This window comes from Scyliorhinus canicula, chromosome 4, assembly GCF_902713615.1.
Source record: "Scyliorhinus canicula chromosome 4, sScyCan1.1, whole genome shotgun sequence".
NCBI lineage: Eukaryota > Metazoa > Chordata > Chondrichthyes > Carcharhiniformes > Scyliorhinidae > Scyliorhinus > Scyliorhinus canicula.
The window spans coordinates 54,579,019-54,599,600 of record NC_052149.1 but is presented as its reverse complement, the minus strand read 5'-3'; the positions used below and the strand labels follow the sequence as shown (position 1 = coordinate 54,599,600).

General features: G+C 44.5%; 1 protein-coding gene and 1 long non-coding RNA gene across 2 annotated transcripts in view; one reads left to right on the top strand and one right to left on the bottom strand.

Moving 5' to 3' along the window:
* Positions 1 to 10,946: 10,946 nt before the first annotated feature.
* On the top strand, positions 10,947 to 15,828 carry cdkn2c (cyclin-dependent kinase inhibitor 2C (p18, inhibits CDK4)). Its single transcript, XM_038794283.1, has 2 exons — positions 10,947 to 12,364; positions 14,570 to 15,828. The coding sequence occupies exons 1-2, from the start codon at positions 12,227 to 12,229 to the stop codon at positions 14,915 to 14,917; spliced, it is 486 nt and encodes a 161-aa protein (XP_038650211.1). The 5' UTR covers positions 10,947 to 12,226; the 3' UTR covers positions 14,918 to 15,828.
* The window catches only part of LOC119964598, a 127,112-nt gene continuing 119,970 nt past the window's right edge, over positions 13,441 to 20,582 (bottom strand). The window contains exon 3 of the long non-coding RNA XR_005460334.1: positions 13,441 to 13,521. This is a non-coding gene — a long non-coding RNA (uncharacterized LOC119964598). The remainder of the gene's footprint in view (positions 13,522 to 20,582) is intronic.

The window sequence follows — 20,582 nt, the reverse complement described above, 5'->3', positions numbered from 1 at the left end:
AGTGGCAGGAGCGGTTCGAGGAGATGGAGAACCGGTCAAGGCGCAACAATTTGAGGATCCTGGGCCTCACGGAGGGGCTGGAGGGGTCAGACCTGGGGGCCTATGTGGTCGTCTTGCTGAACTCGCTGATGGGAGCTGGGTCCTTTCAGGAACCCCTGGAGCTGGAGGGGGCTCACAGAATACTGGCCAGGAGGCCCAAGCCGAATGAGCCGCCACGGGCGGTGCTGGTGCGGTTCCACCGGTTCAGTGACCGAGAGTGCGTGCTTAGGTGGGCCAAGAAGGAGCGGAGTAGCAAGTGGGAGAATACAGTGGTGCGGATCTACCAAGACTGGAGTGCGGAGGTGGCTAAGCGGAGGGCCGGGTACAACCGGACGAAGGCGATGCTCCACAGAAAGAGTGTGAAGTTTGGCATGTTACAGCCGGCACGTTTGTGGGTCACCTACAAGGACCGTCACTTTTACTTTGAGTCCCCGGAGGAGGCGTGGGCCTTTGTGCAGGCCGAGAAGTTGGACTCTAACTGAGGGTCAGGGGCGGGGGTTTGTATGTAACTGTGTTAATTTTTGGTGTGGGGGGGGGGGGGGTTCTCTGTTTTATGCTGGTTGTGTGTTGTTTCTCGGGCGAGTGGGGCGCTGTCTTTGTGCGTGGGTTCGGTGGATGGGCTCGAGTCGGAGGGTAGACTTGGATGTGGGGAGCTGGTGGTTGGGGCCGACAATGGGAGCTACCCTAGAGGAGGCGGGGTCGGGCAGGGTGAAAGCGCGGGCTATTCTTTGGTTTCCACACGTAGGATGGGGGTGGGGTCGGAGCTGAGAAGCGCGGGCTTTTTTCCCGCACGAGAGTAGGAGGGGGACAAGGAGGGTCTGCTGATGGGCATGGGGGAGGAGTAGTAGCCCCACGTTGGGAGGGGTCGGAGGTGTGGCGGGAGTCGCCCGGGTCAGCAGAAGTTAGCTGGCTCAAGCTGAGATTTCAAAAGGTGGAGGAGAGGCAGGGGGCGCCGATTGAGCTGGAGGAGCTGGTCACTGGGATAGGCAGCATGCAGTCGGGGAAGGCGCCGGAGCCGGATGGGTTTCCGGTCGAATTTTATAAAATGTACGCAGACCTGCTGGGCCCCCTGTTGGTTAGGACCTTTAACGAGGCAAGGGAGGGGGGGGGGCTTTGCCCCCCGACTATGTCACGGGCGCTGATTTCCTTGATCCTTAAACGGGACAAGGACCCCCTGCAGTGCGGGTCACATAGGCCGATCTCGCTGTTAAATGTGGATGCCAAGCTGTTGGCGAAGATCTTGGCCACAAGGATAGAGGACTGTGTGCCGGGGGTCATTCATGAGGACCAGACGGGGTTTGTGAAGGGAAGGCAGCTGAACACCAATATACGTAGGCTTCTCAATGTTATAATGATGCCGGCGGTAGAAGGGGAGGCAGAGATAGTGGTGGCACTAGACGCGGAGAAGGCCTTTGATAGGGTTGAGTGGGGATACTTGTGGGAGGTGCTGGAAAGGTTTGGGTTCGGGGAGGCGTTTGTCAGTTAGGTGAGGCTGTTATATGAGGCCCCGATGACGAGCGTAGCCACGAATAGGAGGAGATCGGAGTACTTACGGTTGCACCGGGGGACGAGACAGGGGTGTCCCCTGTCTCCCTTGCTCTTTGCGTTGGTAATTGAGCCCCTGGCCATGGCGTTGAGGGAGTCGGGGAATTGGAGGGGTCTGGTGCGGGGTGGGGAGGAACACCGAGTGTCACTTTACGCAGATGACTTGTTGCTATATGTGGCGGACCCAGTGGGGGGAAGGCCGAAGGTGATGAAGATTCTCAGGGAATTTGGGGCTTTTCAGGGTACAAGCTCAACCTGGGTAAGAGTGAGCTGTTCGTTGTGCACCCGGAGGTTCAGGAGGAGGGGATTGGTAGGCTCCCACTGAAAAGGGCAGGGGGGCGCTTTAGGTACCTGGGAGTCCAGGTGGCTAGGAGCTGGGGGGCCCTACACAAACTTAACCTCACAAGGCTGGTGGAGCAAATGGAGGAGGTGTTTAAAAGATGGGACATGTTGCCGCTGTCGCTGGCGGGCAGGGTGCAATCAGTCAAGATGACGGTGCTTCCGAGGTTTTTGTTCCTGTTCCAGTGCCTCCCCATCCTTATCCCGAAGGCCTTTTTTAGGAGGGTCAACAGGAGTATTACAGGATTTGTATGGGCGCATGGGACTCCGAGGGTGAGAAGGGAGTTTTTGGAGCGGGGCAGGGATAGGGGGGTGCTGGCGCTGCCCAACCTCTGTGGGTACTATTGGGCTGCCAACACAGCGCTGGTGCGTAATGGACGGGGAAGGGGCAGCATGGAAGAGGATGGAGATGGCGTCCTGTGTGGACACGAGCCTGGAGGCGCTGGTAACGGCGCCGTTGCCGCTCCCTCCAACGAGGTATACCACAAGCCCGGTGGTGGCGGCTACCCTCGAAATTTGGGGGCAATGGAGACGGCATAGGGGGGAGGTGGGGGGCTCGACGGAGTCCCCGATACGGGGGAACCACCGGTTTGTTCCAGGGAGCATTGATGGCGGGTTTCTTAGCTGGCACAGGGTAGGTATTAGGAGGTTAGGGGACCTGTTTGTAGATGGGAGGTTTGCGAGCTTGGGTGAGTTAGAGGGGAAGTTTGGGCTCCCCCCGGGGAACATGTTTCGGTACATGGTGTTTGCCAGGCGGCAAGTGGAGGGATTCCCTCTGTTGCCCCCACGTGGGGTATGGGACAGGGTGCTCTCGGGGGTGTGGGTTGGAGGAGGGAGGATTTTGGACGTGTACCACGTAATGCAGGAGGTAGACGAGGCCTCGGTGGAGGAGCTGAAGGGTAAATGGGAAGAGGAGCTGGGTGAGAAGACTGAGGAGGGGACGTGGGCGGATGCCCTGGAAAGGGTGAATTCCTCCTCTTCTTGTGTGAGGCTTAGCCTCATACAGTTCAAGGTGCTACATAGGGCTCATATGACCGGGACGAGGATGAGCAGGTTCTTCGGGGGCGAAGACAGGTGTTCTAGGTGCTCAGGGAGCCCAGCGAACCATGCCCGTATGTTCTGGGCATGCCCAACGCTGGGGGGATTTTGGAAGGGGGTAGCAAACACGGTGTCGAGGGTGGTGGGATCCAGGGTCAAGCCAGGTCGGGGCTCGCAGGTGCTACTCTATTTCTTCTTTTTGTAATTACTGGGGGGGGGGGGGGGGGGGGGGGGGGTTGGTTTTGGGGGGTTTTCTTTTTTTTGTTTTTGTTGTTAATACTGTTTTCTTGTTGATATTTTCTGTTTTTGATATTTTTTGAAAATCTCAATAAAATTTATTTTTTTTAAAAGTGAATGCTCCCTCAGTATACTAGAACAGGCGCCGTAGTGTGGCAACTAAGGGATTTTCATAGGAACTTCATTGCAGTGTTAATGTAAGCCTACTTGAGACACTAATAACTAATAAAGATTAATATGCTGATAATATTTTAGTGAAATAATAGCGCTGCATTGACAATGCTGATTCTCAAAGGCAATTAGAGCATATATGTTGGCCTGACCAGTGACACCTATCTCTGTGAATGAATTCTTAAAAATTAAATGACCTGAAAAACCGAGGCTATGAACTCAAGAAGAGACAGTGTTGTACAGGTAATGTAATTAGACTAGTAATCCAAAAGTCCAAGATAATGTTCTGGATACACATGTTTATATCACACCATGGCAGCTGTGGAATTTAAATTCAATTAATAAATCTGGAATATAAAGCTAGTCTCCATAATAGTGAGCATGAAACTATTAACAATTGTTGCAAAATCTCATTTGGTTCACTGATGTCCTTCAGAGAAGGAAATCTGCCTTACCTGGTCCGGCCACTATGTGACTCCGGACCTACAGCAATGCAGTTGAGTCTTAACTGCCCCCTAAAATGGCCTAGGAGACCACTCAGTTTAAAGACAATTAGGAATGGGCAACAAATGCTGGCCTTGCAAGTGACGTACACATCCCATGTAAGAAAAAAAAATATTAAAGACCTCGGTCTGTCCCACCATTGTAGCCCAAACAATGACATTCTCTCTTGACCCCACAGGAGTATCTGGTGTTAGGATGTAGTCACTTCTTCATTATTCCTGATTGATGTTCTGGTATCCCTTTAGTCCTGTTTTGGAAATCATTAGCCCTATAGTGAATGCCAATGACCATTAAAAAAATTCTAAAACTGCTGCAATCATAAGGGGCTTGAAAATAATTATTTTCTCAGTATTTTGAACATGAGGTGGGTCCATATCTACTTCTGGGAGGGTAAGTTAATCTTAGTATCCAAATTACTCAGTCTTCAAAGTTTCCAGAATCCCAGCATAGGACTTTCTTTCCCACTCTCTCCAACCTCATTGGCCTACTCTTAACAAGCAATCTGGGTTGGTATTGGCATATATGAGCCCAACCTGATTCCTTGATTCCATTGTGTCACACTTCTGATAGTCTTATGGTGGGAATGACCATCTCATCCCAGGGGAATTAGAAGTCAATGTATTTCAAGCAATCCCCGATCACATTATTGAAAATTGACATAGAAAATACCAGGCCAGCAATTGGAAGAGGGAATGAACATAAGCTCGATCCTCAGGCCGCATCTCCAACTACACACTTGGCAGGTACTTCTGGGAGGTGGTTTTCGTCCATGGACTCGAGATCGCTGGCATTCCTTTCTCAGGCTCCTTTTCCAGACCTACTCTTGCCGTTGGGTGTTCTCGAAGATTTGTGTCCCTTCAACCAGGAGGTTCCTCCAAGTAGGTCTCTTCTGAGCAACGGTGTCTCAGATGTTGACATCTATGTTGTATTTCTTGAGGTAAGCCTTCAGGTTGTCTTTGAAGAACTTCCTTTGTCCTCCTCTTCTTTGGGAGCCATCTTTGAGCTGGGCGAAGAAAATTTGCTTCTTCAGGGCTCTGGCATCCTAAGCATGTGACTGGCCTAGCGATGTTGGCTTTGGATGATCATGGCCTCGAAGCTGGTGCTCTTGGCTCCTTCAAGAACACTGATATTAATACGCCTGTCCTCCCAGTTGATGTGGAAAATCTGTCTCAGACTGCGTTGATGGTACCTCTCCAGGCCTTGAGGTGGCGTCTGTGCATAATCCAAGTTTCTGAATACTCAATATGACCTGTTCATAAACATCAGGTTGTGCAGAGGAATAGTTTTCTTGAAAAGTTTTCTGTCAAATCATGTGAAACTTTCAGTCATAAATTGCAAAGGTAAATATTCAGTATTTTTTTAAAAGAAAAGACAATAACTTTAGATAATTTTGGAAAGGCTGCAGCTTGGCCCTGCTTCTAATTGCTGCCTCGGGCCTACTCATGGTACTATTGACAAACTTCTTCACTTTTATTGACAATCCACATGTTTCCAATAGTAGACATCTACTGTTCCTAACCTAAAACTGGTTTTGCCTTTTTTCTGTAAGATCTAATTTTTTTTTTTTTAAAGTTTTTATTCTCCATTTTCACATTTTCCTACAAAATTTACACCCCACCCACAGACAGTAAACGGTAACAAATACAAAATCAATCCCCTTAACAATAACAACGATCCCATCCTCCCGCCACCCCAAACAACGGCCCACCTGTCAATATATGCATCCAATAAAACAAACCCTCCCACGGTGGAAACAAAAAACAAAGGAGAAAAAGAAAAAAGGAGTCCTGGACCGCCCATGGGCACCATAGAGTCCACTCACCCCCCCCCCCCCTCCCCCCCCACACTCAAAACCGTCCAACCTCTCAAAAAGTACCGTATATGATACCCAAGAGTTGTAACCCCCCCCCACTTCCTCCCCTCTTCAACTCCTCCCGTCCACTGCCTCTTGTAAAACTCCTCCCCCCCAACCTTGGTTCCTTCCCCCCAACTTTCCACCCCGGCTAGACCACTCGGACCCTGTTCTGCCAGGCTCCGATGGCCGCAGCCCCTCCCCCCACTTCACTCCCGTTCACTGGCCGGCTTAAACCGGCCAGCGTGGAGCCCCCCCCCCCCCCCCCCCCCCCCCCGGTCCCTTTCCCGGCCAGAGGAAAGCCCAGAAATCCACTTTTAGAACACAAACCCCGCATTCCACCTACACCCCACAGAGCCCTCACTTCGAGTGAAAGTCCCAACACTTCCCTTGTCCAAATATATGCAACACCGGCTCCTTTAGCCCATACACCCGCACGCAGTGAAACAAACAAACAAAAAAAAAGAAAATACAGTCATGAGGTTACATCGGCACATGGCCATTTCTCAATTCTGCCACAGTCGTTCCACCTTTGCAAACTCCTCCGCTGCTTCCGCAGTTCCAAAATAAAAGTCCTTGAGCTTGTAAGTCACCCTCAGCTTCGCTGGATATACAATGCTGCACTGCACCTTGCTAATGTACAGTGCCCTCTTCACTCGGTTGAAAGCAGCCCACCTCCTCGCCAGCTCCACCGTAAAGTCCTGGTATACATGTATACCAGCTCCAGCCCACTGCATCACCCGCTTCTGCTTGGCCCAGCACAGGACCTTCTCCTTCACACTGTACCTATGGAAGCACAGAGTCACTACCCTTGGTGGCTCACTCGCCTTTGGTACAGGCCTCCATGACCGATGAGCCCGATCCAGTTCATATTGGGAGGGATCCTCCCCCTCCCCCAATAGTTTTGCCAGCATAGGGGCAAAATACTCAGTTGGCCTCGGCCCTTCAACTCCTTCGGGCAGCCCCACAATCCTCAGATTCTGTCGCCTGGATCTGTTTTCCAGGTCTTCCATTTTGACTTCCAAGCCAAAGGACTTTTATTTTGGAACTGCGGAAGCAGCGGAGGAGTTTGCGAAGGCAGAAGATCCTTGTTAATCTTCCGCATCTCCTTCCCCATCGAGGTAAGTTGATCACCGTGCTGCAAGAATGTCTCCTCCACTTTCTTCAGCACCTCCCCTTGCTTCCACACCTCCGCCACCGCCATCGTCACCGGGGATATCGCCTCCTCCACCAGCACACTCAAAACCTCCATCTCCTTCATCATTGTCTCCATGTATTTTGTAAACTGCCTTTCGAATTCCGCAGCCATCACCTTAGTTATTTCTTCAGCCGTAAGCAATGCGGCCTCCCCTGGTGCTTCAACCTCCATTTTCTTTACCGACCCCACAGTGACCTTTCTACTCCCCGACGGACTTTCAGCTGTTTTCACGGCTGTGTTTTTTACTGATCCTCGACATATCCCTTCCCTGTGCTTTCGCCTGACCTTTACCGCCTTCGCTGCCCCTAGGACCGGGCGTCAACCCCCGACAATGCCGTTCCCAAACGGGAGCCCTCCAATGCGTAGCTGCCTCCCGCCGTCACCGGAAGTCCTTTTAAGATCTAATTTAAACAGCTTTCCAAGTTGCTCTGCAAGCATTTCTGGACCGTGTTTCCCTGCGACACTGAATGTGAAGAAAAATAAGTTCGAAATAATGTCCTAAATTAATATCAAGTAGCAGCAATTGTTCTGCTTCCAAAAATACAAAAAAGCATAAATTTACCATTCTTTATGGCAATCCAACCGCAAGTGCTGCGGTTCTTTGGGATTAGGGAGTAAATTTTCAAACCGTACCAATGATTACCCTCACGTTCCATTCTTTGCATATCAACTTAACAAGTTTCAATAAGGTCATTTTTATTCAATCAGCCCCGCTTCAAAATTATTAGCATACAATTATGAAAAAGGGGAAGGGCTGAGACTGAGCTTTGAAACAACCAATGTTCTGTGAGATGCAGTCTGTTTTTGCAACCATCTCATGCGATTGACTGAATTGTGCAGGATTGGGCCTAGCCTGTTTCCCAGAAGTCACCGTCCATAGCATGGTGCTGTATAACATTGTTTGATAATTGTACACTGTCCTAATTTTATATTGCCTTTTTGTACGTGAACCTGAAGTGTGGACTCAGTACTTTAAATTGCACGTTGAGAAACATCAGGATTAGGCCACTATTTGGGAGACTATTGCTAAAACTGACTGCAGTATATCTATATCAGCTTCTTTACAGATATCTATATTGTAAAATGTATAATTCCAGAGGTTAGACCTGTTTGTTGGCCTGATTGACTTCTCAGCAGAAACACTGCTGGTTATTGTTAGGTACCAATAGTTGTTAAATCCCCACATCAATGAAAATGACAAATAGTGGCATTATTGAATGAATGAAATAAGAACAGTTGTGGTGAACTAGACCTTTCTGCCCATTTTATTTCCTGATTTAAAGCTCAATAAAATCTTGAGAATGAATTGCAGGAGCGAACTAAAGAACTAAGGTAATGCTCAAAAATCGGAACTCATCGATAAAAATCAATTGCTCAATTGTCCAATATGGAATTGTGTGTTACCTATTAAATATGGGCAGACTTAATCCCCAGTCTGTAATGAGTGGGAGATCTTGACTGAGATGGCAGTATGTAACACTACAATTAGGCTACAGGAGGCGAGAAAGCAGTCAGTGTTTCTGCTCCTGATAGCTGTGCAATAAATTCTGACCTAAAGTATATGTGTGCAGGTATCTAAAAGAGTCATGGCTAAATTTGATTGTGATATTTTTTCATGATTGAAAACCTGGCCAGTCTACAGCAAAGGCTATGGACTTTGTCAACTTCTCAACAACATCTTGGCTGTAATACTGAAGGCCTGTGCTCCAGATCAGGATGCATACTTTATCAACTTATGCCTGTACAGGTTAGAAGACTGGTATCTACCTAACAATGCAGAAAATTGCCCAGGTAAGTCCAGTCCACAAAACCCAGGAGTCCAGAAAACGCGGACAAATCTAATCTGGTCAATTACTACTCCATCAGACTATTCACAATCATCAGTAAAGCGATGGACGTTTTCATCGACAGTGCTTTTCAGTGATATTTACTCAGCAATAATCTGCTCAAAAATGCTCAGTTTGGGTTCTACCAGAGGCATACAGCTCCAGACCTCATTACAAACTTAATTCAAACATGGACAAAAGAGCTGCATTCCAGAATGAAATGAAAATCGCTTATTGTCACGAGTAGGCTTCAATGAAGTTACTGTGAAAAGCCCCTAGGCGCCACATTCCGGCGCCTGTTCGGGGAGGCTGGTACGGGAATCAAACCGTGCTGCTGGCCTGCTTTAAAAGCCAGCGATTTAGCTGAGTGAGCTAAACCAGCCCCAGAAGTGAGGCAAGAAGGATTGCCCTTGGTTTCAAGGCAACATCTGAATGTGGCATCAATAAGTCCGAATACAATTGATGTCAATGGGAAAAGGGGGAAAGCTCTCTGCTAGTTTGAGTTGTACCTGGCGCAAAGGAAGATGGTCGTGATTGTTGTAGGCCAATCATCTCAGCACCAGGACATCACTGCAGGAGTTTCTCAGAGGAGTGTCCTGGGCCCAACCTGCTGCTTCATCAATGATTTTCCCTCTGTTGTTGGATCAAAAGTGGAAATGTTCACCGATGATTGCCAATGTTCTGCACTATTTGTAAATCCTCAGATACTGAAACAATTTGTGTCCACTTGCAACAAGACCTGGACTATATTTGACTGATAAGTGGCCAGTAACATTCACTTCACAGAAGTGTCAGGCAATGACCATCTCCAACACAACAGGTTATAAACTAACTATCTCTCTTTGATGTTTAACACACTACCATAGGTGAATACTCTACCATCAACATCCCTGGGAATGATCATTGACGAGAAACATAACTGGACTAGCCACATAAATACTGTGGCTACAAGAATGGAGTCAACTCCTGACTCCTCAAAGCCTCTCCACGAGTTACCAGTTACGAGTCGGTAATGTCATGGAATACTGTCAATTTGCCTGGATGAGCTTGACACCAGGCAAGGCAAATCAGCCCATTTCACTGGTACCTCAGCCATCCCTTTAATATTCACTCTCTCCATCACTGGCACTCTGTCGCAATAGTGTGTATCATCTACAAATGTACTGCAGCAACTTGCCAAGACTCCTTCAACATCACCTTCTGAATCTGCAACCTTACCACCTAGAACAATATGGGAACATCACCACCTGCAACTTCCCCTCCAAGTCACATTTTGCCAATCCTTCATTGTCACTGGATCAAAATCCTCAACTCGCTTCTGAACCAAGAATCTGGGTGTACCTAAACTGCATGGACTGCAGCGGTTGGAGGAGGCCCATCACCATCCTTTCAAGAGCACTTAGGGATGGGCAACATTCACATGCCATGAACAAATGTTAAAAACCAACACATTAAAAAATTGTTACTTTTGTACAGATTAGAGGACCACTGATGTCCAAAGGAACATGTCCCAGGAAGGGTTAGCATCTTCAGGATATTAGGGAGGAAATATTTGTATAAAAGGAAAAAAAATAAAGTTTTAAAAGTCATAGTTTATAGCAGTGTGGGCTGCTTTCATTCAAGGTACTGTTACAGCATGTCATGATTTAAGGGTTTTGACATTGAAGATGCACCCGTTGGTCATCGCATGCTTAATTGGTCAGTCCCTCTCGAGAAAGTGATTTTTTTTCAGTCCTCTTGACTTGGCTCCCTGGTCTGATCCCATGCAAGGGGAATGTCGTATTCAAACATAACATTCATACTTTTTTAAAAAACGAAGTAAATTCTTGTTGCTTCACACCAGAGTGCTGCGCCCAATTTAAATGGAATATCGGGTCCTGATACTGCTGCCTTAGACATACATGCGATGATTTGCAGGATACCATCTTGAAGACACATTCAGCTCAGCTACGTCAGGCATGGCTGAACTTGCTCCTGCAGTGACAGCTGCCTGCAGTGAGCGCTGCTGAGGGGACCGGCCACATCGCGCCCTTTACACCACTTGTCATTTTCGACAGATCTCGTTAGCATTTACAAACGTTACAACCTGGATTGAGGGACGGTGCGCGCCTTTACTCGGGCGGCCAGTTTATTAACATTGTGGAAAAACCTAACCTAACCATCCCCCCCCCCCCCCCGGCCCGCCAACACACACACCAACCCACCCACCCGGGTTCCTTGCAAACGCTCCGCCATAAGAGCGAAATGCCTGAAAACCCTCCAGCTCTGACACACCGAAGGCCCGGACAAGGAATCTCTGACCTTCGCGTAAAATGCAAATCAGTAGGTTAAGAAGTGGAGTGGGGATTGGCTCTTTCAGTTTACATGGTACAGTTTTAAAATTCGTCCGCGTCCGTTAGTGTGAATCCGTCAGCTCAAAATGATAAGGTGGACGCCCGAGCCGAGGGGGAGCGAGCACCGACAGTGAGAGAAGCCGAGGAGTGAATCGACGCACTGGGCTGAGCTTCCAGCTATAAACCGTAGCTGCCATTTCCGTTACGACGCAGTGTGGGCGGCACTGGCAGCAGCCGGAGGAGCGCTCATTTTTAAAATTTGATGATGTCAATAAGTTTTTTTTTCCCTCCCCAAAACTGCTGCGAGCGACCAACAATTACGGAACCGCCAGTATTTATTTTCTGGGGGGAGAAAGACGGCAAAGGCTGATCGCTGTGAGGACAACTGTGACTGGATCGTTCACAGCGGCGACTTTAACCGGGAACATTTGGACATTAACCGGACGGCGAGTTACTTTCCTGTTTTTGAAACGAGCACAGTGTATCGCAATGAGCAGCAGCTGCCTCGCAAGCCCGGGACTGGAGATGTCAGAGCTGGCGGGACTCACTCTCTTTGAACGGCGCGGCTTCGTGGCATTTTTCTGCAATTTAGTTTGACTGAAAGAGTAAGTGGAACCAACAACAAAAAAGGAGAGACATCTATCAACCAGCTGGAGTTTGCTGCCCAGAGCAGCCTTTCATTTACAGTGAAGTAACAGTTGCAAAATGGGCGGGAAAACTGCTAAACATTCAAATATTGCATCTCTATCGGGGATACAGTAACCGATTCTACTGTTGTATTTTCCGACATTATTTCGAGATTTGTTTTTACAATTGCGAAGGAGAGATACAAACTATCCACGCAGTGTCCGGGAAGAAGTTAACCGTATTTTGATTTTTTTTTCTCTGCTTTGGGGTAACGTGGGTACAAATCACTTGAAAATGTTAACTTTGAGATAGCCAAGCTATCCTTTGACTTGTATCACGTGTATTATATTGATGAGAAAAAGGGGGCGGACCGGGCAACGTCATTACTAGGCTCACACATCAATTACTCTAGGTTAGTAAATACTATACTAACAGAGCGGGACTAGATTCTTCATCTCCACCATACCTGTTGGTGTCTGTGCTTATCGGATTTCGACATTTTTTTGAAGTATTAATAATGGAAACAGCAGATGCATCAGACGGTGACAAATTAACAAGCGCTGCAGCCAAAGGAGACTCGAAAGAAGTCAACGCTTTGCTAGAAAACGGGGTGAAAGTGGGTGCACTCAATAAGTTTGGCAGAACTGCACTTCAGGTTAGTCTAATTATTCTTTTTTCCCCCTATCCTATGCATTGCATTTTCGTCTGACAGAAAAAAAACTCCACCGTCCAATAATGCATATTTTATTTTCTAAAAACAAGAATGAGCACCTATTTTCGGCTATGTGTCAGCTGTAGTTACAGTAGCGGACCCATTGCTGAAATAGCCACTGAATTTAAAAACATCTTGGTTAAAAACAAACACATTTTGCTTTGAAGGTAACGCTGCTTGGTAGTACGATTCTCTCTGCAAGTATATTTTTGGCGATGCGATTTTCCCACTTCTAAAGGTGAAATTCCCAGAAATGATAAAAGTTCACGTTTTCAGTTGAATGACACCTACAGAAATGTAGAATTGCAACGTGGACTGTCTTGGACAGCACATTTTTATTTTGCAGTGTACATCATTCGGATGCATGTAATGTTTCAGATCGTGCCCGTGCATTCACCCCTTTTCAAACAGCTGAAGCACTGACAAGTATACATCATTGCAGAAGCGACACTGATTCAAAGCCTTTTTGTAAATAAGTATTAACGTTCTCAAGTAACAAACATGCCCCATAATTGGCAAACGAAGGCAATTGATTTTGCTATGAAGAAATACGTTTCAGTGACACTGGGTTCAAACATACCATCAATGTTCTCGGATGGTAAGTATGAATAATCCCACGCTAGTTTAATTGATGGCACATTGCACAGAATATAGAAATATGGCTTTATATATCTTCACCTTTCTTCGTTACAATCATTCATTATTTTTCGACAAAGTAAAGATTATTGGTCTTGCCAGCGACTCCCACACCCCTGATGGTCGCAAATTTGAGGTTAGTTTCATTCAGGATTAAGCAACAGCTATTAGGTAACTGGATGGTGGAAATTACTTGAACGCAGAATAAGTAGTTTACTGCAATAAAACAACTGTTTAGAATAAATAGATTATTTTGCTTAAATACTTGCATTAAATATTTAACGTGCAGCAAGCCACGATATTTTATTCGAATTAAAATATTTTTGTTATCGTAGGTTTGAAAGGATCTTATGAAAAGTAGATATTGGCTAAAACCAGTTGAGGTTGATTGTTGGACGGGTATTCCGGTGGGTCAATCGCAGTCAACACAGCTATGATTTGCAAAACGGAAAAATGAAGCTCTCCTGTTAAATAATAAAGTAGCTACGTTAGTAAAATTTTAAACACAACAAAAATTTAGTTTTCTGGACTACTTCGTTTAATATTTCATTTCAAACATCACTTTTCTGGAATCACTTTTCTAGGAGTCACAGTAAAATTAAAACTTTATAAACAAAATTGTGTCGTTACTATTAATTTGAGATGCTGATACTCATTTGTTTTGAACAATAGTATAACCCTAAATTTTAAGTCTCAGTAAATAAACAATATATTTTATAATGTTCATATTTTATCTCTTGTATATTAACTTTTAAATCGCCCGTCCCACAATTACCTCCTACACTTGCAAGACAGGACACCAGCTGAGAGTGACGATTTTAAATAATGGGTTTCATTTTTGCATATTATAAATATTATTGTTTTAGAAAACGTGATAATTATTGTTTCCATTTTATATTAAAATGTCGATTGTACTAAATGTTGTGAAAATAGGAGTTCATGGTTTGTTTATGCGTTACTGTCGTGACTCTCGAAACACTTTTGTGGTTTACCTCGAGTCGCGTTTTAACTGTGCGGTGAAAAGATGTAATATCGTAAAACATTTTGATTCCAATTAATTAATTAAATCCTCTAATGCCTCTATAGATAACCCGAAAACATCTGTAAAATAAAATTTCGTTTTCTTTCGTATCGATTTGTAGTAAATATTTTCTTTTGGAAAGTGTTCAGGCAAAATATAGAAACAGGTTGGTCCAATTACAGCTAAACGACAATTGTGAAGAAAAGCTATCACAAATTTCGTTAAATCAAATGTTAGTTGGAAATGTTTACAGTGCAACAGCTGCTGTTCGCTACACAATAAGAAACAATGAGGAAATGTTTGTTACACTATGTGTGATTAACAGAGTTGCTTCAGATTTTAAAATAGCTTTGTAGAGATAAAAGTGTCAGTTTGACCGTGTAATCTTTAATCCGGCAGTGTTAAAAATTAGTGATTTTTAGATGTGTATGGTGGTACACTCACGTTTTCTTTCCATCACACACGTTCCATCCACCTTTCTATATTTCCAGGTGATGCAAATGGGTAACACAATAATAGCCAAATCACTGCTGAAAGCTGGAGCTAAACCAAACCAGCAGGATCCTGGAGGATACGCACCAGCTCACGATGTAGCTCGGGAAGGCTTTCTGGACACTTTGAAAATTTTGGTGGACTTTGGAGCAAACGTAAATATTAAAAATTCTGAGGGCAACCTGCCCATCCATCTTGCTGCACAGGAAGGCCACACCGATGTAATTATTTTTTTGGCAAAGAAATCAAACCTCGCGCATAAAAATGAAAAGGGACAAACTCCATTTGAGCTAGCCCAGATGTACAAGAGGACGGAGACTGTGCAATGGATGGAACAGAATCTATAAAACAAGCGTGATAAGCAAGTGCAGTCTTACAGTATTTATTGTAATTATCAGTTAACCTATATAAATTTGTTTCCATTATTTTTAATTCCATATAAAAAGTACTTTCATCGATGTTTTAAAAACATGTTTATGTTTTTCTTGTCATCATGCTGAATTTGCTTTGTATGTTGCAAATTAGTATTAAATAGAATCTGGCAAATATTATTGTTCCATCGGTTATTAAGGGCAAGGTTTAATGTTGCAATGTTTAATATTTGAGATTAAATTGTTACATGAAACAATGAAGCTAACACAAGGGATAATTTGAAATGATTGCATTAGTTGCTTGAGACCTTGCCCTTTCTAGGGAACACCGCTATTTTAATGTTCATATAGACAAAAGTGCTTCTACATTATTTTAAACGTATAATTTTTCGTGTTTGTTTCATTTGATTTTTTAAAAAGATTTCAGTGGACTGGTATGGATACATTACTTCCTGCCCGTCTTCCCAAGTGAAGCCATGAGATGTAGCTGATAAACATTATTTAATGTTTTCGTTTGTTTTAATGAAAATTAAGTTATAAGCTTTGTATTTACTCGATGTAAATATTGCATTGCTTTCGTGGAGTTGAAATGTACCAAAATAGGCTATATAATTTATAAAAGATTTAACTGCTTCTTTGTTCCAATAAATGCTTCCTTGTAATTGTAAAGCAGTTATCTATTTTAATGCTGTGAATGGTTTTGCGTTTCCTGAATTAATTTATTTTATTACTGTGGCTGGTAACATAAAAGGTACAATTTAACGTTTAGCTCCCTCTACAAGTCACATCACATCATATAATAAAGGATGTTTTTATAATAGATCTGAACAATAGAGCTTGTCATTCACAAGGATCTATGTGTGGAATAAAAAAAATTATCTTGATAACTGCTCCGTAATTTATTAACATGGTTTAATTGTCGTGTGCGTTTTGTCTCTTCTAATATTGTTATAATTGGCAGATCACGTTTTCTGTAGTCCAAGCTAAATAGTGATCAATAATTTCACGGAAGAAGCCATGGCTTAAAAATAGATGGAAATCTTTTCTGCACTATACATTCACACCACGCAGTTTTGTTTAAATAAATCAATATTTCGACATTTAAATGTGGTTTCACTCAGTTCGATTATTTTATCGAAAGTAATCTTTTAACTTCATCAGCGAAATTATTTCATGACTGTGGCGTAACATAACTTTTAACGAAAAATCTTAAAGAACGATGTTTCCTAAAATTCGGGGCATGTCACTTGAATAAATAGCAAAGCTCCTCCATTTCACTTGACCACAATGCCTGAGGAAGGTGACAAAGTAGCATTGAAGCAAGTATTCGGACAATCTCACAAATGTTGTTATGTAATTCTCAACACGTTAGTAGATGCGAATATATAAATTAAAACCTATCAATTATACAAAATCCAAAGGTTTCCTGGCGCTTTGAATAATAGCGTGTGCATGCAAATAACAGATTCATGACAGCATTTGGAAAATAACACCGGCTATTTATTTATTTTGTCAGTTTGTTCAAACTACCGCATTAGCTTTCCGCAAAATACAAGTTTATTGATATCTTTATGAGGAATTGCAATATCGTAATTGAAGTATCTCGGAAAAATGAGACATTTAATTTGCAATTGAGATCGTAAAGTTAAATGCGTGGGATAAAATGCTGTCGATACGTCGTTGTGATAAATAGGAAGGTAAATTAATCAGCGTGATATGTAAGTGAAAGTGATCCGAAATGTGGCAACATGAAAACTGTTACAATATGAATACAGAGAACATGTTTACACGCCTGCCAGTGACAATCTGCAGACCGATACTTCTGTAAAATGAAACAAAGACTCCAAACTAAGGACATTACCCTGTCATTTGTTTCGAGTTTCTCAACGGATTAAATTTTTAAAAACGCAATTGCTGACATTTTAAAAGAACCGTTACAATTTGTGCCGAGTTTCTTTTCCTCTTTTTGGGGGGGGGGGGGGGTCTTGTTTGAAACATTTCAAATATTTTTTTCCCGCCGCCCACTCTGATCGTCAATTCAAACGTTTAAGTTTTGGGTGAAACTTTCAGAATTTTTTTTATTGCTAAATTTGATTTCGGAAAAAAAGACGTTAAAATGAAGGGGGGCAACGTCCAATTTCATTCACCACACCTCCTGGCGTCCTTACGTGAAACGTTCTGCTTCCTGTTGCAGAAATGTCCGCAAAACTAAGTTAACGCTGTCTTTTTTTCTGGTAAAATAAAGATTTTGGATGAACATCTTAAAGACAGATTGACCAATGTTTATACTGTGCTGGCTCTCCCGCCCAGAGGCGGTGAGCGCTGGGCCAGTGAGGATGCACAGGGTCACCTAAAAGTGAAGGAAAACACTTGAATCTCGGCGTGACAGCTCAAGCCCCGGAGATTGAAAGTGTGTTTGTGTGTGTGTGAGTCTGCTCACTGCCAAGAGGACAGACAACTGCTGACAAACTTGTGAAAACCTGAGTGAGGAACCCGTCCCCGACTCAGCCACTTCCTCTCCCTCTGGCCCCTCCGCACACAAAACACACGCACGTCGGTTCGTTCACTTTCACACAACAAGCCGCGCAATCACAGAATGAAGTCAGCAAATATCATCACCGCAAAAACCCTCCCCGAGGTCTGATCTAAGCCCCGATTTTCAACTCAGTGAATGCCGGTTTTCCCAGAGAGTTTATGTGTGGTGTTGTGACACTAATGCGAACTGGATTGTCCAATCTGTTAACCACCAGCCACATTGTGGCTAATTAGAATTCCAGAAACTGCTAATCGCGTTTTTGATTTCTAAACGCAAATAAAAGAGCTGACCTGAGATCTCAATGCATGTATTCGCACGGCGGGAGCACGCACGTACGTTATGTGAGTGGGTTCGTTGGTACAATGGGAAGGGAAAAGCAGTGCCATTTTTAAAAAAGTGTGTATGCTTCATTTTCTTAGCTACTGCTTATTGGTCGCTAAAATGGTCTGTTGTACAGGTGAGAATGCCAGATTTCTGCATCATGGAAACACGGAGAAGGCAGCTGTAATACCGCCTAGTTTGGTCGACTGGAATGACCACTCCAGACTGGCTGAAGCAAGTAAGTCCAACCAGTAAACTCAACAGCATAGCAAACGACAACGAATATCTTTGAATGCTAAGGGGAACCCTCCTGAGAGTCAATATTCTCAGTAATCTTTAACATAAAGTCAAAGTATCACTCCCAGCTGCTGGACAAAACATGATAATTGGACTGGGATGTTGTGTGTCTGAAATTTATGTCACAATCCCAAACTTTGGTGAAAGAGTGTAACATTTGGGACTAAATGGCGGTAAATTGAGTAAATATACACTCAATGTTACATTTGCCTATAAGGAATTGTCCACTAAAAATATATTTTAAAAATTACTTCATGGGATATTAGCATCACATTGGAAAACATCTTTCTGGAAGGCGTCACTGGATCTCGACATTTTCAAAAGACAATGCAATTTTCAAAGGGGAGGCGAGAAATGGGGCCCTGGTACCTGCTCGCCTCCAATCAACTGGTTGTTGAACGTCTCTAAGGAGCAATTTTGAATTTTCAATCGGCAGGCACAGGTCAGGGTGCAGCTGGTGCAAACAGAGCGGGAAGCTATGTGGGCAAATGGACGGATGCTCAGCTGCTCTACCAGTAGCAGAGTTGGCATTCCTGGTACTGAGGCTTGCATTTTTGAAAAGAGTGGGAGGGCACCTGAGAGCTGTGTGAGGCTGCTGAGACAATGTGGACAGTAGAAGTTGACAGAGGGAAGCCCGAGTGAACGGATCAGGGAGCTGAACTGCATGAAACACTGACATTTGGACAGGGGAGCAAGGAGGAGCTTCAGGCCCAGAAGAAGTCAGACGAGCATAGAAAAGGTGCTACCCAAAACTGAAGGTGTACCATCTAATAGTCATCTACCTACAAATGACAAGAGTATCAATGCCAGGAGGAGATTGCAACATCTAAGCACTTAGTATCTGTAACACTTGTGCTCTGGCCAACATAACCTGAGGCCTCAAGGACCCCATGGCAGTCCCTTATCTGCAACCATCAATATCACCATCACTCAAGTTTTTCAAAGACCAGTTGTAAATCTGGGAGGCATCTTGCAATTGGTAACTTATTGCCATGAGGCAGGTCACACATGCCCTACGGCAGGGGACTGCATTCATTTTGAGACAGAGAGTGAAAACAAAGGGCATCAGAGTTCACCGCCGCTGATGGATTCCCTCAGGCCAGGCACTTACATAGTCATCAAAGCACTGAAAGTCCAGCCAGAAATACTATTGTATCTCTCCTACGGCATAGTGGTAGTGTTCTTCATTGGGTTAGCAACCAGGTCCTCAATGGGTAGTCCTGACACCCACTGAGGTTGTGTGGTAAAGAGAAAACCTGCTGAAGGTGCAACGTTCATGGAATTAGGGCAGGCGGTGGCCTAGAACTAGGACTAGGATTGCAGAGACCTAGGGTTTGAATCCCAACATGGCAGAGGTGAAATTTGAATTCAATAAAAACTTGAAATTAAAAGTCCAATGAAGATCATGAACGATGTTGGTTGTTGTAAAAAAACCCGGTTCACTTATGTCCTTTTGGGAAGAAAATATGTAATCCTTACCTGGTCTGGCCTACATGTGACTCCAGACCTACAGCTTTGAGAGGTTGACTCAAATGCCCTCTGAAATGACATAGCAAGCTATATGTTTAGGGCAATTAGGGATGGGTAATAAATCCTGGTCCAGCCCACATCCCTGGGTACCTGGCATAGACATGCATGATGGCCTTACAGTCAATGGTCCCAAAGTAGCTGGATTTTCAGGGACTCTTCTAACTCCTAAGTATAGCTGCTCTGTGTGTACCGATGTTATGAAACTGACAGAACTCTTGAGTTAAGCATTCTCATCCGTGGCAAAGTATAATAAATGAGAATCGGTAATCAGTTGTGAACATCTGATATCCTGCAGGTCCCTGAAAAGAGTCTGGGGAGAAGACTTTAGCACTGCTGTGATCTTTTTGGCCATTGGCAATGTGTAGCACTCCTGTTCCTCTTTGGGCTCTGCTTCCAGAAGTCTGTACATGTCGGCCACCATCTGTTGTTAGAAGCTAAGGTATCTGAGGCATTGTTGCTCTGACAGGTTGAGGGAGCTCATCGTTGGCCTATATGCCTTGTGCTAGGGCAATTGCCTCCTTCGAGTTAGAGCTCTCTGTCCATTTCCTGTCACGTGGAGGTGACTGTGGAGAAGGCACCTGTAGCTCTTGCTCCTTGTTGGGGTGGCTGATCCTGCTGCTCCTCCTCAGAGATCCAGCTTAGTGTTGCATAGGTTGCTCATAATTTGCAGTGTGTTATCTATTGTCATACTGCCAAGAAATTGTTGAAAAATATTTTTATTGGCATTTGTTTTTAAAAAGAGCTTTGCAGACAAAGAACAAGACAAGAGCAATGGCAATAAAAGTTATCACAGTAAACCGACAAACCATCAGCCCCACACTGTCACCATGTCCGTGACTGAGGTCCCAATACTATTTTTTTTTCTTTTTAAAAATAAATTTAGAGTTTCCAGTTCATTTTTTCCAATTCAGGGGCAATTTAGCGTGGCCAATCCATCTACCCTGCACATCTTTAGGT